The sequence below is a fragment of the Engraulis encrasicolus genome, chromosome 1 (genome assembly GCF_034702125.1).
Source record: "Engraulis encrasicolus isolate BLACKSEA-1 chromosome 1, IST_EnEncr_1.0, whole genome shotgun sequence".
Lineage (NCBI taxonomy): Eukaryota > Metazoa > Chordata > Actinopteri > Clupeiformes > Engraulidae > Engraulis > Engraulis encrasicolus.
In genome coordinates, this window is record NC_085857.1 from 42,832,946 (window position 1) to 42,851,666 (window position 18,721).

An 18,721-nucleotide genomic window follows, 5' to 3' on the forward strand; every position below is an offset into this window, starting at 1 on the left:
TGTTCAGACCTTGTGGAGGGCCAGACCCTTGCCATGCAAAGACCGAATCTTTCCCTGGGGCCTCCAATTGAATAGCCCTGTTATACACACTATCTTTATTAAATGACATTGCATATTTTATCTGTACATCAGCATGGTAGAACTCTGAAGAAGAAAAAAAACACCCCACAAACTTACCCTCGACAGTAATTTTTCAAACAAACTATCCATGATTGCCACCAATTTGGCTGAAATTTCAGCAATGTGATCATTGTAATCCTGAAAAGAGAAACACATAATGTGTAAAACATCCTGAAACATTCCATGTCCCTAACATTAGGAAACTAATTGACAACTCTACAGCAGCAATGATTTCACATTACATTTACATTTTGTTATGTGCATGTGTCACTCAGCGCGCAGTATACCTAACGTTTAGACCAAGTCACTGCGGTTAGGGAAAGTATATACTCTATTATATTCCTATTATATTATGCTATATTATTATATATAAATGTAAACAATATATATCGTTAATCTATTATATTTATATTATATTATGCTACATTATGTTATACTGTATTATCATCATCATTATTATTACTACTACTACTACTATAATATGATACTATATTGTATTTATTGTAATAAATACAATATATTATATTCTACTATATAACTAAAGAGGTCTGACCTTAGTGATGTGGTCGAAGTGCCTGAGCACGCTGTACTGCTTGGGCTGCAGCTTGGTCTCGAAGTGAGCCCTAATGATGGGGATGTAGTGCACCACCAGCTGCAGACAACGAGACGCCAGAGCTGGTAGAGAGAGAGGGGGGAGAGGGGAGGGGGAGAGAGAGAGAGAGAGAGAGAGAGAGAGAGAGAGAGAGAAGGGGGGAGAGAGATGGGGACAGAGAGAGGGATGGGGACACAGAGAGAGAGAGACAGAGAGATGGGGATAGAGAGAGGGAGGGGGGACAGAGAGAGAGAGAGAGAGAGAGAGAGAGAGAGAGAGAGAGAGAGAGAGAGAGAGAGAGAGAGAGAGAGAGAGAGAGAGAGAGAGAGAGAGAGAGAGAGAGAGAGAGAGAGACTTGATTAATATTATTGCTCTTGCTGCAGCTGCTGCTGCAGACACAGGATGTGTTTGTTGACTGCACCTGTCACATCTACCACAAGAAAAGCAGCAAAGAATGAAAAAAAAGAGTGTATACATAAAGCATGGTGTTTACGCTGCATTATCAAAGCCTGCATCAACCACTGGTATCACTTATCTTTGTTGCACTTAATGCAATTTTGTTGCCTTTTTGACAATAAAATCTCGAATCTCGAATCTCCAATCACATTTTGGTGAACTATTTGAATTGGCCTCAACATAAAAATAAATAAATCATGAACTAGATCAGGGTATGAGCTGTGTGCTTGTGCTGGCGTACCAAGGTTCTTGGTGGTGATTGTCTTTAGTCCGACCACCTGTAGTGCCCCAGCTCCCAAGACCAGCTGACAGCTCCGCGAGTTGAAGTGCTGGAACCACAGAAGCAAAACAAAAACAAGAAACAATGATTAAAATTCTTTCCTGCCGTGGAGGGCACTCGTCTGCCATGCGGCTGACCCGGGTTCGATTCCTCTCTCTCCCCACTCGCTTCCTGTCACCAGCTTCAGTGTCCTATCAGAAATAAAGGAAAAAAATACCAACAACAACAAAAAAAATAACAGAGAACATCCTGTTTTGGTGGTCACATTTGTGACTTGGTGGGTCTTTATAAAACTAACATGGCAGCCAATTCTCTGTTTTGTGGCAGCTAATTCACTAAACTACATAGACAATCCTAAGAACGCAACCGCACTGCCAGGTGAATAAACATATTATTGACATGCTCTTTGTTAAGAGCATAGGAAGAAAGTGAATGCCAGAACTTTTGAGTAAAACCTGTTTTTCCACCTCTGGGCGTTATAAAAAGGCTTTAGCATCATTGTTAATGTCGGATTTACTAAATAAACTGACAACAATCAATCGCATTAAAACTAAGCGTCTAGAATAAAGAAGGTACGGTATAGTGTCTACAGGCCGGGTGTATGTAACATTTTAGGTGTTCAATGTTAAAACTTTAGCTGGTCATTGACCAACTTGGCTTTCAGTTTTATATTTGCATCATGTCCAAGCTGGGTCATTTCACGTGAAATCAGACACTTTGGGACCCGACCGACCCGGATTTCAATCATACTTGGTGTGCCTTTTCAGTAGCAAGGTAGCACCCCAGAACTGCATTGGTTTGAATCTGACACTAATATTAAGGGAGAAACAGACTAGGAAAGGTTCACATGTGAGGGTAGGACACTATACATTCAGCCTTGAATATATCAGTCAGTGTTAGTCACAAAAAGATGCCTGTGGTGTTGTTTGAAAGCTCTTTTCTGGCTCTACATATTACACAATCACCTTGGAATACAACTACTATCAGAATATGAATTATGATAAATTGAAAAATTAAAAATTGAATATCTAAAAAACTCATATTTTAAAATGGCCAGTTCCTTGTCCAAACGTAGCCGGCAATGTCATGAGCAGCACCTAAAATGCTGGTGTTCGGTTTGTTATTCATTTCAGAGAGAAGTAGACTCACAAATATGGCATCATACAGACCACTTACTAATAATATGGTAATACCATAGTAGCATCACATGACAAAACAAAAACAAAACAAAAATGGTCAGTGTCCATGGTCCCAGGTTTCAGAAACTAAGGCAGATGTCAATTTATACACACCAAATGATGATATGTGAATGTTTGAACATTCCTTCTCTGTGTACCTGTGCCATCTTCCCTTTACCATACTTTAAAGAGATAATCAATGGCTACACTCTCATTTTGTACTCTACCAGTGCATTTGAAAAAGCAGCTGTGTCTTTTGTAGATAATGTATAAGTACGTCCCGTTGCAGTTACAGGTTCCACTACAAGAAGCACAGCCTGATGATCCATGACAAGTCTATCTGGTCTGAAGGGAAAAGTGAAGGATGGAGATGGCCCATGAGGATGCAGGAAGTTCAGTTTCACCTCTCCAGTGCTCGGCATACATTCCTCAGCACATGCTAGCCACCATTGCCATCATGTACAGCTACAACATACCCTTTGATGCTTGAAAATGTAACACATTCCTTTACTGGGCTCACTCTTTCAACTCTGCCTTCTCTGAATGCTGAAAATGGCCTAACTTCCACTGTGTCCATTGACAATGGGCAGAAGCTGTGTAGTTTTTGAGTACCTGGAATAGTTTTCAACAGGTTCTCAGCTTCATGATGGTACATCTCTGTTGTGGCAAACTGGCAATGGATGTTCTTGACATTATCCTTGACAAATTCAAACAGTTGGTATGGCGTTACAATTTTAATTGTCAATAGGACGTTGCAGACTTGCTCGTGCAGCAAGCCATTTAACTGTCCCTCCAACGCCATCACATGGACCTTTGCCATGTGATGTGGCAAAAAAGTGCCACTCTGCAGGTATGTGAAAATCTGCCTTGTGGTGGCACAATTTTGTTGTGTTTTTAAGGTTCTTATATTGTACAGCACAGCCATCAGAAAAAAATATAGGATCTTCTTTGGACGTTCTGTCATTGATGAAGTGTCACTGAGGAACTGAATTAGGAGCTTCTGAAACAGATGTACAGCAATTGTATCATGAATGTTGCAGTCTGAAATAACAACAAAACAGATTTTTTTTCCCAGTTTCAACTGATCTTGGTAGTAGCATACAAATGGATGGATTGTGGCCTGCACTGGTTGTTCCAGTGAAATGATTGAATAGCATCTTGAATTACAAAACTATAGTTTTAAAAACGTTCCTGGTTCAAGGGAGTCAGTCAAGGATAATGTCAAGAACATCCATTGCCAGTTTGCCACAACAGAGATGTACCATCATGAAGCTGAGAACCTGGTTGAAAAGGTTTGAATCTGCAAGAACTATTCCAGGTACTCAAAAACTACACAGCTTCTGCCCATTGTCAATGGACACAGTGGAAGTTAGGCCATTTTCAGCATTCAGAGAAGGCAGAGTTGAAAGAGTGAGCTCAGTAAAGGAATGTGTTACATTTTTCAAGCATTAAAGGGTATGTTGTAGCTGTACATGATGGCAACTGGTGGCTAGCATGTGCTGAGGAATGTATGCCGAGCACTGGAGAGGTGAAACTGAACTTCCTGCATCCTCATGGGCCATCTCCATCCTTCACTTTTCCCTTCAGACCAGATAGACTTGTCATGGATCATCAAGATGTGCTTCTGGTAGTGGAACCTGTAACTGCAACGGGACGTACTTATACATATATCTATAAAAGACACAGCTGCTGCTTCAAATGCACTGGTAGAGTACAAAATGAGAGTGTAGCCATTGATTATCTCTTTAAAGTATGGTAAAGGGAAATGGCACAGGTACACAGAGAAGAATGTTCAAACATTCACATATCATCATTTGGTGTGTATAAATTGACATCTGCCTTAGTTTTCTGAAACCTGGGACCATGGACACTGACCATTTTTGTTTTGTTTTTGTTTTTGTCATGTGATGCTACTATGGTATTACCATATTAATTAGTAAGTGGTCTGTATGATGGCCATAGTTTGTGAGTCAAATTCTCTCTGAAATGAATAACAAACCGAACACCAGCATTTTAGGTGCTGCTCATGACATTGCCGGCTACGTTGGGACAAGGAAAACTGGCCATTTTAAAATATAAGCTTTTTAGATATTCAATTTTTAATTTTTAATTTTATCATAATTCATATTCTGAGAGTAGTTGTATTCCAAGGTGATTGTGTAATATGTAGAGCCAGAAAAGAGCTTTCAAACAACACCACAGGCATCTTTTTGTGACTAACACTGACTGATATATTCAAGGCTGAATGTATAGTGTCCTACCCTCACATGTGAACCTTTCCTAGTCTGTTTCTCCCTTAATATTAGTGTCAGATTCAAACCAATGCAGTTCTGGGGTGCTACCTTGCTACTGAAAAGGCACACCAAGTATGATTGAAATCCGGGTCGGTCGGGTCCCAAAGTGTCTGATTTCACGTGAAATGACCCAGCTCCATCTCGACATTATTACCCAAATCAAGGGGCATATAGTCCCAGTTTCTTGTTTTGTATCTCAGTTTGGCACGATAAACTCCCAAGAACGGCAAGAATTATACGCTGACTTCAACCCATGGTCAGATTGAAGACGAGAAAAGTAAACTTCATACATTAACCCTGCTGATGAATATGCTACACAGAGTCAACTGACAAGTCTGTCAAACAATCAATTGCATAACATCACAAGAGCCAAGAACAAACACAACAAAATTTCTCCGGTCACTCAATATTCTTAAAATGGCTACGTAAAACAGGGGTCTTGCGACTTTAATATTTACCAAGTACATAGGCTTCATCTAATCTCCTCTGGAGAGGTGAGAGTGATTCAGTGATTAAGTATGACACCCAATCTGCGTATTTGAAGTGTTTTGAAGTGACTTATCTGCTCATTTTCACATTATGTTCGATAGGCGACAAAACTTTTGTCTTGTGAAAATCTGCCCTGTCTGTGTTCAATAAAGGGTCAATCTTTCGTTGGTGCATGAAATTTATTTTTGTACATACATTTTCATTCGGGAGGGTTGTAGCTTTCATATGAGTGACTTCTGAAGCCAAGTGATTAATTGAAAGTCAGGTTATTAGCTGTTATTCCAAACAGATGAATAGGCGACAACTCTTCTGGAGGCGAGTGTAATCACATTTCATTAGAATGTGCAGGACTGGCAAACCTGACTCAGCGGACATTATTTCTTATTACTGACAATGGCAAGTTGCCTGCCACATGTGGCCCTTTGGTCAGTACTCTACACCCAATGTGGCCCTTGGGCCAAAACAATTGCCCCCCCCTGCTTTAAGGGATGGTTCTATGACAAAGGTTAAAAAGGATCAGGTTGAGATTACCACGGAAAAGCTCAGTATTGCTTCTCACTGCATATACTGACTCCAGTGTGTCCATTTATCGTTCCCATTTTCATATTGTCCCCATTTTCATATTTCATATCGTTTATAGTTCATATCCAGGCTCTACCTACAGTACCTTGAACAGGTCTGAGAGTCTCGTGAGCATGTCGGTGGCGATGGAGGGGATGTCGTTGACACACTGGCAGTACTCCAGCAGCATGCGGATCAACAGCAGGACCGTACTGCACGGAGGAAACGCACCACACACACACACACACACACACACACACACACACACACACACACACACACACACACACACACACACACACACACACACACACACACACACACACACACACACACACACACACACACACACACGTCATCTTAAATAACTATCAAATACACAACATAGTGTGCAATGTTAGCAGCAGGACTGTACTGTACAGATCAGAACACACAGACATTAAATGAGTACCAACGAGGTACAAATACAAAACAACTAAACTTCACAATTTGTTTACAATAGCAACAATAAATGGGTATAATTTTACAATAATTTGAAAACTAGTTGCACAGATGTAAAACTAAGTAAACAGATATGCAAGCATTGACTTACCCCACAACAGCGTATTTTTGTCCATCGACGATTAAATAATCGCTTGGTATACAATCTTCTGAACCTGCATAGAGACAACACGGGCACTGGTAGTCAAGACTCAAGACAATTGATTGATCTTCTAGGAAAGGCATCACAAATCCTTTTAGAAAACCATGGTGGTGAAACAGGAGGGTGATAATGGAAACGTGGATCTTGCTGTACCTGAGGGTTTGCGATTGGGTAGTGTGATTCGGCCGTCAGCAATAGAGTTGACGAGGTCCTGAAACTCGGCGGGTACCTCGGCCTGCTTCCATCGCTCATTGTCCAACAGCAAACTAGAAGAGACGGAGAAGACAGAATAAAAAACAAACAGATCAAGATCATAAAAACATTATGTTAAATATTCCATCACTTCTTTGTAAAGAAGCTGAGTGGAGGTAATTATAAAAAATCCGAACTAAAATCAGGAAAATTGTAGCTGGCTGTGTCAGTTCGCTAGCATCACAGTGAAACCGTGCTTTGGTGTTGATTGAAGACAACAACGACCAGACGACCATAGATATATGAATACTAGATGCTGTTGATTGAAGACAACAACGACCAGACGACCATAGATATATGAACACTAGATGCTGTGCTCAGCCTTTTTGGTGTGGTCCAACCCTGGGGGCCGCCATCTTGGGATGGCATGCTTAGACTTAGACTTAGACTTATGTTTATTGATCCCACAAGGGGAAACTTAGGGTAACGGCAGCCGCTCCTGCGGTGCCCCAAAAAATTTCTTATAGACATTACCACCACCTACAGGATATTGGGCATATTATGCGTTATATGCCAGCTAAACATGGCAGTGGTCTGACTTCAGCCTAGCTCAGGAAAACCCATGCTGCTTTGTGCAATTGTTTTCCGATCTCCAAGACACTTGTAATATGTTTCTGGTGTGAACCAGACAAACTTCACCCATTCGTTCCAATTTAAAGGAGTGGGCAATGAGGCATGTAGCGTTCATATCTGTGGAATTGTAACCAGTAAAACTAGGTCATTTGGAATAGGTGGCCGCACTGGAGTGTAATTAATGTTTTTTTTAAGTATTTTTTTGGGCTTTTTGACCTTTATTATTACAGGACAGTGTGAGAGTAGACAGGAAATGATTGGGAGAGAGAGATGGGGCACGGCCGGGCAATGTTAAGCGGCTACACACACAAAGCTAGCTTTTCGCTTGCTCGCCTACTCGCCACTGTTTCATGGAACGTTCGCGGAAAGTTCCCGCTGCTTTAACTGCCAATGAACAGGCGAGAAGTACCGAACCCCGAAATGTCGGGGGTTTAGTGCGCTGCGCCACAGCGTCCCCTGGAGAATAATGAATTCACTACTTCTGACACAGTTTTCTTGCCTCCACTCACCTGAGTGTGGCCTTGTGGAACCAGAGGACATTCAGGGACATTCCAAGCATTATCTTTCTACACACATTTTTCAGCGACCATATACCTCGTTTTCACATGTTTTCAGCCCAAAGGCCAGAGGTGTCAACATTAGCTCATGATATTACATAGCCGTTACACCTTTGTTCCTAATGAGGTAGATAGACTGTGTTGTTACTGGAAAAACCTAACAAGAATCCACCACAAACTTGATCCAACCAGCACAGAGTCAGATTATGAGACAAATACAAAGGTCTAAGTAACCCGTTTTGGAAGGAAACTTTCTAAAACTTTTACTTTTCGCACATCTGCAAAACACGTTTTTTCTTTCCCCCCACCCACCTGAGTTTGGTCTTGCGCTCCTCGTGGAAGCGGTGGACGAAGCGGTTGGCCTGGCTCTGAAGCGCCCCCCGCAGGGACACGCTGCGCTTGCCGCAGATCTTCTCCGTGCCCTCCACGAAGGCCTCCACCTCCCGCGACAGCTGCACAAACTCGGCCGAGCTCAGCCGCTCCAGAGAGGCATCCTGAGATCACAGGGGTACAGAGTGAAGAGAAGCTATTACAATATGCACATTAAAAGCACAAGTCATTGAAACAACATCACAAAGACAGAATCTATTATGGTAAGACGCACACACGCACACACACACACACACACACACACACACAGCTAACTAAGGCCATTCAGAGAGGCGAGAGGAATACACACATTCATCTATCCAGCTATCCACTCAACATGTTCACTACTCATCCATTCCCTAACAGCGTGTTGTGAGTAGACCATGTTACCTTGGCTCGGGCCATGAGCACTTTAACACAGCGGTCGTGGCTGACGTCGGAGGCGGTGTAGAGGAGCTCCTGCAGGCTGTTGGCCACGCGGCCCAGCTCCAGCTCCGACGGCATGGTGTCCTCGTTACTGCAGAGGCCAAACACACAGGACGACACAAGTCACTATGGGGAATACACAACATCTATACTGAACTTACACTGAGTATACTGTATATATAACACACAGGACAACAAGTCACTATGGGGAATACACAACATCTATACTGAACTTATACTGAGTATACTGAGTATATATCACACAGGACAACACACGTCACTATGGGGAATGCACAACATCTATACTGAACTTACAGGTCCTTCTCAAACAATTAGCATATTGTGTTAAAGTTCATTTTTTCCCCCATAATGTAATGATAAAAAATAAACTTTCATATGTTTTACACTCATTGCACACCAACTGAAATATTTCAGGTCTTGTTTTGTGTAAAACATATGAAAGTTTATTTTTTATCATTACAGTATGGGGGAAAAAATGAACTTTAACACAATATGCTAATTATTTGAGAAGGACCTGTATACTGAGTATACTGTATATATAACACACAGGACAACAAGTCACTATGGGGAATACACAACATCTATACTGAACTTATACTGAGTATACTGAGTATATATCACACACAGGACAACACTTGACTATGGGGAATACACAACATCTATACTGAACTCATACTTTGTGTACTGTATGCAGTATTTGTCCTTATTTCCTCTTTCCAGTTACTCACTGCTGCAGTGGTCAAACGCACATGACAAACACTTCACTATGCGGAATTCAAAAATGTACCCCTTATGCTATGCTGCTTATCTTATTTTGTAAACACACTTGAGTCCCTAGCTAGACTATGCTGTGTAATATTTTTTTCAAGTGATTTTGTTTTCAGAATTACAAAAAAACTTGTTAATAACGGTCATTTTCACTGAGAACGCAAGAGAGGTTTTTAATTTCAGGAGGGGGGGGGCTAATACTATCATCTTCAACTGTATTTTTGCTTGTTAATTTCAACAGTAGCTTCTCCTCATACTTGTAGTAGTCTACATCAAAAGTGACTGCTGGGGATGCGGTGGCTCAATGATCTGAGACTCTGCCGATCCTTCGCGTCTCTGTCTCTCGGTGTGTGTCTCTCTCGGTGTGTGTCTCTCTCGGTGTGTGTCTCTCTCGGTGTGTGTCTCTCTCGGTGTGTGTCTCTCTCGGTGTGTGTCTCTCTCTCTCTCTCTCTCTCTCTCTCTCTCTCTCTCTCTCTCTCTCTCCTCTCTCTCTCTCTCTCTCTCTCTCTCTCTCTCCTCTCTCTCTCTCTCTCTCTCTCTCTCTCTCCTCTCTCTCTCTCTCTCTCTCTCTCCTCTCTCTCTCTCTCTCTCTCTCCTCTCTCTCTCTCTCTCTCTCTCTCTCTCTCTCTCTCTCTCTCTCTCTCTCTCTCACCTGTCCTAAATAAAGCAAAAAACCCCACAACTAGAAATGCAGACCTCCGCCAAGGAAGCTGTTTGACAGAACATTTGACTGTTAGTTACGCCCTCATTCTTCCCAAGTCATTCTGTCTTGTTTTTGTGGAGTTAGAAACTGGAATGTCAAAACTCGCCCTATCCGGCAATGGTGAAAAATCTTCTACTAAAAAAAAAAATCCTGGATCCGCATCGTGATCTGGATCACCACCAAAATGTAATCATTTGTTCCTTTTGCCATTTCCAACAACTCTCAAAAATGTAATCCAAATCCATTCATGACTTTTTGAATTATCCTGCTGACAGACAGACGGACAAACAGACAGACAGACAAACAAACCAACACGACCACAAACATGAGCTCCTTGGCGGAGGTAAAACAAGTGAGTGCTGCACAGTGAGACTCACAGGCTTGTGGCCAGTCCTCGGGGCAGGGCCGAGGCAGCGCTGGAGGAGGATTCGGTGGTGCCCGAGGCAGAATCGCTCCCACACGCCTCCTTCTTCCCCTGCGCTTGGGAGGCCTTGGTACTGGTGGTGGCGGTGGTGGTGGTACTCCTCTCCTGTTGATTTAATTACATTAAATAGGAGTTTAGATTCAACTTTGTGGTTCGTTACACATGTAAGAATAAGGAGTAGCAGAATGTAGCTCAGCATCGGATCAGGAGTGCAAAAAGCACACATACCTACAGTACATATGTCTGGAATGGGCCGCATTCATAGACCAATGCAGAACTTACAGAATACATACATTTTTACCGTGAGTGCAAGTATATATATAAAGATATAACCGGAATATGTAATCCCTGGAGATCAATTAAGTTACTCTACTCTACCAAACAGTGCAAGTATAGATGGGTTTGGATAGGACTAGAATATGTGCAGCTAGTGCAAGTATACATGGGCATCAGTGACCAAAAAACAAACAAACAAAAAACAGTGGTTAAGGAAATATTTGATTGGTGGGATGGTATAGACAGGTGTATGTGTAACGGAGGCCAGCTAGCAGAGTGTGGCGTGGAACGTTAGTAATACCTCACTCCCGAAGCCTCAATACAGTGCGGTAGCATTGGCCTATCGGACCGGCCCTTTAGCTCAGGGCGCTCGTACTGTGACTCCCATTGCCGAACCGATGTAGTTGACGAGGTGGCAGGTTCGCGCCCCGTAGGGGGACGAACTGTGCAGCAACACCTCCGTCGCATATGGATACACCTGTTTTTCTTCTGCTTTGTTTTTTGTGTGTGTGCGTTGTGTGCTATGTTGCAGCAGCTTTGTGATTGTCAAAGACAAATTTCCTGCGGGACAAATAAAAACAAAATGGAATCTTGAGATACGAGTTCCAGACTACTATACGTACAGCTTGCTGCTGCTGCTGCTGCTGCTGCTGGCGTTCCTGGGCGTCATTGAGCGCGTCGCTGATGAACATCCCCTCGTGGGTGAGGTAAGCCAGCTCCGCTCCCGCTCGGGCCGCCTGGCCCTCCAGGGCCTCCTCGTCCTCCTCCTCCCCGTCCCCCTCCTCCAGCTGAGCACCGGCTGCTCCCCCGGCGCCTCCTCCTCCTCCTCGCCCCCTCTCCCGCTCACGCTCCTGCAGCACACGGCTCCTCTGGCTGCTATCCAGGAGCTCCAGCACCACTCCACGGATCACGCTTAGGGTGGCCTAAAGTAAACACGGGACACCAATACAGTCACTACTTTATATATAGTGGTCAATTAATACAGTATTTTACATCAACAAACATATCTCCAGCACCACTCCATGGATCATGCTCAGGGTGGCCTGACACACACACAACAACAATACAGTCACTATTTCATATATTGTTCAATTAATACAGTATTTCAACATTTTACAATAATAATAAACATTAGCTCCAGGACGACTCCACAGATCACGCTCAGGGTGGCCTAACACACAAACGACAACAATACAGTCACTATGGCCTAGTGGTTAAGGACACAGGCTTTAGATCAGAGGGTCGCAGGTTCAAATCCTACAATTCCACTCCCTACCACACTCCATGGCTGAGGTACCCTTGAGCAAGGCACCTAACCCCACACTGCTCCAGGGACTGTAACTAATACCCTGTAAATAACTGTAAGTCACTTTGGACAGGTGTCAAGGACGGTGTCAGCTAAGTGTAATGTAATATATTGTCCAATTACAGTATTTCAACATTTTACAATAACAACAATACATTATTTTCAGCACCACTCCATGGATGGATCACACTCAGAGTGGCCTGACACACACAGGACAACATTACATTGACTACGTTATATATACGTGTTGAATTATTACTGTATTTTACATTAAAAAACACATTTTCAGCACCACGCCACGGATCATGCTTAGAGTGGCCTAACACACTCGGGAGTCAGGACAACAATACATTCACTATTTTGTATGCTGTCGAATGATCACTGTATTTTACACTGTGGTCTGCGTACCTTGATTCTCCTGAGGAAGAGGGTGAAGCTCTCGAAGATGCACCTCAGCAGCTCCATCCACTGGCTGAAGGCCATCAGACGCATCTGCTCAGGGATCCTGACACACACACGCACACAAACACATTGTAAAGATCTAACCAAAGTTTTTTCCAATATGGTAACTAAGATAAATCATACCACGTGTCACCATACACCTACCATACAACAAAGTTTGATCAAGTTAGGTCTACTAAATGGGTGTGACTTTCCAATGAACTCCACCCATTCCCCTAGTCCAGCCATTCTCAAACTTCAGAAGACCACACTCACTGCCCTAGTCTCCTAAAAGGGAGATGGGTGTCATAGGATGGCAGCTTACAACCTCATGCCACATGGATTTCAGAAGAAACTCCTTATTATCTGAATCTTCTCTACCTTATCAATCGCCTCTATTTGATCCACTCTACTATGCTTACGTCACAACTGGTCTAAGCCAGTGGTTCTAAAACTGTGGTACGCAAGAGCTCTCTGGTGGTACACGGGGGGGAATTCATTTCTTTGTGCATTGATTTGAGGACTGAGAAAGGTTGCGGTCAAAAATGTGGTGCCACATTTTGTTAGACTCTATACCAACCAATCAGTGATGCTGCTGGATCTGAAACTGAACTGAATTTATTTCACCACAAAAAGTGGGACGTTCCTTCCGTTTGTACAAATGCATAACAGACAGACAGACAGACAGACATGGATTCCTATATGTGTTGATAGGGGGATATTTTTATGATGATGGCACATGACTTTGTGTCACAAAGGTCATAGGCTTTCTTAACGTCAAGTGGCAGCTTTTACTCACTTCATGACGACGTCCGGGTCAATCTCATCAATCTGAGACACCGTTTGGAGGACACACTAGAGTTCAAGAGAAAAGGGGCAAGGTTACAAAACACAGACAGACAGACAGACAGACAGACAGACAGACAGACAGACAGACAGACAGACAGACAGACAGACAGACAGACGCTTCACTCATACCAATGCAATCAGCTGTGATTTCCCTCTCACCCATCAAGCCTTCACACACAGAGACAGAGAGACAAACAGACAGACAAAGAGACAGACACACACGCACAAACACTCCTTTGAACTACCAACTCAATGATTTCTCAACACATTTCCTGCATGCCTGTGGCCCTTCAGACTTGCCGTCCGTACTCTACCTGTCTGACGATGCCCTTGGCCGCCTGGATGATCTCCTCACTATAGATGTCAAGGAAGTCCAGCTTCCTCTGCCGCAGCAGCCCGAACACCAGCGACTGCAGACGGTCCTGTACCAGGGAAACGGGTAAAGATCGGAACGGATTATAGCAGGGGCCTATTACTAAGAAGCTGGTTCAGGAGTAAACCAGGTTAGGCTAAGAGGTGAATCAGCAATCATCAAATAGAAGAGCCTTGAGTTCTCATTTTAAATGAGCCTGGAGTCCTCATTTTCCTAACGGTAGGGACACAGGAGGCGAGGCGAAGAGAGGCGAAATTCAGTGACAGCTCAACCGCCATCAGGTCGTTGTGGCGAATCAAATGGAATGGGACAGTTACATTGCTGATTTGATTGGGCCGCCGCAGGCGTATTCGTTCCTCATCTGCATAACATTAAACTTTGTTTAATGGTTTCCTTGCTTCGCTCCTGTTCGCTTGCCTTCACCTCTCTCATAGGAATGAATGTCGAAGTTCGCTTCGCTTGGCCAGATTCGGGTCAATGTGTGCCTACCGTGAGACTCTTCTATTATATGATCTACTTCTGGTTTACTCCTGAATAGAAGTGCACCGAAATGAAATTTTGTGGCCGAAACCGAAAAAGAATTAATCACTTGGCCGAATACCAAAACCGAAACCGAATATTACAGTTCAGTCAAAAGTGATCAAAAGTTAGGTTTTTCACTATTTCTGAATATTGCTGAAATCTACGGTTTACAATAAATGTTTTGAGAGGTTTTGGAAAGAAAATAAATGTGTATTTGATGTCTTCAAATGTTAGAGTAGAAATGAAATTAGTTTAATTAATGCCCATTTCCAATTCACTTTCTATTTGGCCTCTGATTCGGCCGCTCAATTGGCTTTCGGACGAAAACCGAAAGTGTCTTTTTTTGCGTTTTCGGACGAATATTTTCTGCGGCCGAATTTTCGGTGCACCTCTACTCCTGAACCAGCTGCTTAGTATAGGCCCCAGGATGATCTCAAGACAGCCTGAAGCCACACAGACACAGCACTATGCAGAGATAGATACAGCCCCGTTATGTCTTCCACAATTCGTCTCCCCGTTTTGATATGTTTAGCATATTATTGAATGATTACTGCGAGAGTGACGTACAGACAATGAATGTTATTAGTAATTGAGCGATTGAGCCCGATCAGATTGCATCAAAGATCAGTCGTCTTGTATTCATAGAGATGACTGGATTCATACAGTGGATACAGCGATTCCCCGTCAATGCATTGATTGTTACATTTTCATGGATTAAAATTGCCACCCCATATACTTCTTTATTGATACATTTAGTGTACTATGCATAATTGAACTATTACACAGTGTTCAGCTCATTAATATTCATGCAACAGTATAGTCATCATAAATTATGATGTTGAAATTAATTCATAATTGCTGCCGTGTGATATGGCATGCATACATTAATGAAAAGATGTTGGATTCAGCCGGGATGAGTGTACATAATTGAAATGCACAAGAGACCGCTCTGTGTAAGGGCAATGTATACACTTCATTCATTATTTCATTCATTCATTCATTGAATAATTACAGGGCATATTCAAAACATGGATTTTCTCCCACTGATAAGATTATCATCTTTTATAAAATTAAAAAGTTTGTAAATCAAGAAAGCCTTACCATGAATTGAAAGTGTACCGCTTCATTACCAAAATAGCCTGATGGCAATCCTATATTCATCTTATTTTAGGTCACAATTACGGTGACTCCAAATGCAACCTTAACCCATCATTTTCCTGTATTCTCCACCACACTTAGCAAGTCTTTTCAAATTGCTAAATTATTTTCATTTCAGAAGAAGATCTCGATCGGCACGACTTGAGTCATTTCCGCTCGAGGCGTGCATCACACCAACCTTGCCTCTTGAGTAAGTGCGGTTTCTGAGGAGCAGGGGTGTCAAAAAGCGAGACTCTGCAACAGCAACAGCCTGGCCTACCTAACCAAACCACACACACACATCAGACATAACAAAAACCAACACCTTTCTTTCAACTCCAGGCATAAGTGTGCCACGGGTGACTTGAATCTACAACTGGATTGAAGATGTTCCATCCAGTTTCACCTGGGCATGCTCATCTTAATGGTCTACCATTCTCACTCTCCACTCGTATGGCTTGTGCAGCAGGGATTGACGGGATTTTTGTGCTAACTGGCCACTGAGGCTAGTGGTTTACTCTCTGCTAGCCTGAGTTTTGTTGTCCTTTTTCCTTCAGAATATTCTTGCGTTTAAATACAAACAATTGATGCAACTTCTGTGATTCCTCACACCAAAGAAAAAGTTAGCTGTCAAAGTGGCTAGTGAGACTGAAATTTTTACTAGCCATTTGGCTGGTTGGCAGGTGCCAATTTCAAGTGCATTACTTGTAGTTGACTATTATTGGTCTATACTCACTACTAGTAATTATTAGTAATTACTAGTGGTTTTTAGTGCAGCTTTTCAAATGCGACAAACGAAAATCTCCTATTTAACTAAATACAGAAATTGATTCAAGTACATTAATTTACAATGCTTGGTTTTTAAGTGATGTACGTATGTCACATTAAATAATAATATCTTAGATATCCCATATGCAGGCATGCAAACTGGTCAGGGGTGAAAAAGGTGACAAGAGTGCAGGCACGGCGCGGCTTAGTGCAGTACACACACGCGCAGGCAGGTGCATGTGTGTGGTGTGCACAGTGGATGGTCATAACTGTCTCAAACTAGAAGGGAGAAGATTTAGCTAAAAACGTCCTTAAATTGTGAATTTTGAGCATACTCCAGCGGCCAAGGGACAGTGAATATGAGAACTGCCAATCAACTTTGTTACTCCATGATTTAGCTGTAATGTCTGATGGGGGGTTGGGTGGGTGGGTAGATAGATAGGCTAGAATAGGTTTTTAAATTACATCATGATAGAGCAGTGGTTCTCATTGTAAGTTTCCCCAACAACTGACCTAATCAAAACCCTTAGTAGGCCTATTGAAAAATAAAATTAACTAATGCCCCCTAATGGCAACTAAGAACCCCCTCCTCTCAGCAGTCTCCTTCTCAATACCCCCTCAACACTTGCTTGGTTGTGATCTCATTTGCATATTTAATCATACTTTTTAAACTTGCAATACAAAAAAACAAACACTTTGTCACAGTTTGAATTAGCTACTGAAATTTTACTCAAACTGCTCAAATTTCAGACCATTCACCTAGTATCTGTTATCTCCCTGTGGAAAATGAGTAGGGAGGAAAGCTCCAACTTTGACCTTGAAAATAAAGTATGTTCCACTAAATATAAATCGCTATATTTTTAATAGGTCATGATATACTAGGGATTACACTTGGAATGATTATGCCTACTGTTGTAATTTGTCTCGTGTCAAATGCTAGACGGACTGGCCTAGGCTTCTCTCTCCCCCTCTCCTGCGCATTAGAAACGGCCTGCAGTGATGCACGATGCTGGTTACCTCGCGCAGACTACATGCGCTTCTTCACCTGGTTTATTACCTGGTAGCTACTTAGCTACTTTAGCCTTTTCCCCCTGTAGCCCACTCAGTTATTTAACCTCTACTACCGGTTGGATTCACTCGCGCAAAAATCAGATGTCAATTGCATCGCCTATAATTCGTATAGGCCTACCGGTAGCTAAACAATACAGCGAACGGAAAATGAAATATTCTACTGTTGACGTGCATGGACATGTCAAACAATTAACAGAAACAGCATACGATGAACACGCGACGTGTAACCAAGCTTCCATTAACGGAGCTCTTTTGAGAAGAATTACTTTTTCACGAAGGCAGGGAAGCTGCTGAGTCAAATTATCAGGAAAAACAACTAAACCAACTGTCGCTGTTACATCCACTCACTTCTCATCGAAATGCTAGCGTCCTGTTTATTGTTGTCATACAAGAAAAGGCCTGCAGAATCATGATCTTAAATAGCAATTGTGCATAACTTTACGCCGAAATTAATATTAGAGCAGTTAAGCCATTTGATCATGAGAGGTGTGGGGTACCTGTTCGATAACCATGCAGACTTCCACAGTTAAGTCCAAAGACGAAACATTTCTGCATTTGGGTAGGAGGAAATAGTCGGACACAACTCACTCACACCTCTCTGGGAAACGTTATGTGTGACAGATCGTCTGGACATTTTCATATTGATTGAGAAAGTAACTCGCCAGCCCAGCCGACTGAAGAGACCCCGGTTTAGCGCTGTTTTCCAAAGTATGAAGGGCGGGACTTAGATTGAGCTCATACTTGTTATTGGCTCTGCCGACAAATACAAATACTGTGATTGGTCAAACGTCGTTGTCGGTTGTAGCATCTCTCCTGTCATTACTACAGAGTGACATTTTCTGCGGTAGGCCTACACTTTTCTCCTCGCTCGAGACCCCCCCCCACCCCCCTAAAATTTTCTCCTCGGATCTGCACGATTCACAGAAATGACCCATTTTTATTTCAAAACGGCGAATTTCGCCGAAAGGTGGCAAGTTTGCATGCCTGCATATGTGCAGGCATTTTCAAGTACAACAACTTGTTGTTTTAGTGGAGCTAGCTTAATCATATACCGTCATAAAAATCTCTTATGGGACAGCACATGTTATTTAGAGTGTCATTCCAGAAATAAAGATTATATAATATAAATATAATGTAATATAAAGATTAGCACACCTTCTCCAGTATGCAGTAGAGCTAGTTAAATCATATACCGTCATTAAAATATCTTATGGGACAGCATTTTATTTAGAGGAAATAAAGATTATATAACATAAATATAATGAAATATAA

The 18,721-nt window shown here is 42.4% G+C and overlaps 1 protein-coding gene across 1 annotated transcript in view; it reads right to left on the minus strand.

Annotated features, from left to right (window-relative positions):
• Nucleotides 1-18,721, minus strand: part of vps54 (VPS54 subunit of GARP complex) — a 34,283-nt gene that overhangs the window by 5,073 nt on the left and 10,489 nt on the right. Inside the window, exons 10-22 of the mRNA XM_063202760.1 lie at nt 13,893-14,000; nt 13,529-13,584; nt 12,697-12,793; nt 11,606-11,905; nt 10,660-10,811; nt 8,755-8,881; nt 8,308-8,489; nt 6,767-6,879; nt 6,563-6,626; nt 6,077-6,182; nt 1,410-1,497; nt 674-795; nt 178-258 (exon numbers count right to left, since the gene is read on the minus strand). Coding sequence (XP_063058830.1) covers nt 178-258; nt 674-795; nt 1,410-1,497; nt 6,077-6,182; nt 6,563-6,626; nt 6,767-6,879; nt 8,308-8,489; nt 8,755-8,881; nt 10,660-10,811; nt 11,606-11,905; nt 12,697-12,793; nt 13,529-13,584; nt 13,893-14,000 — 1,596 coding nt within the window. The remainder of the gene's footprint in view (nt 1-177; nt 259-673; nt 796-1,409; nt 1,498-6,076; nt 6,183-6,562; nt 6,627-6,766; nt 6,880-8,307; nt 8,490-8,754; nt 8,882-10,659; nt 10,812-11,605; nt 11,906-12,696; nt 12,794-13,528; nt 13,585-13,892; nt 14,001-18,721) is intronic.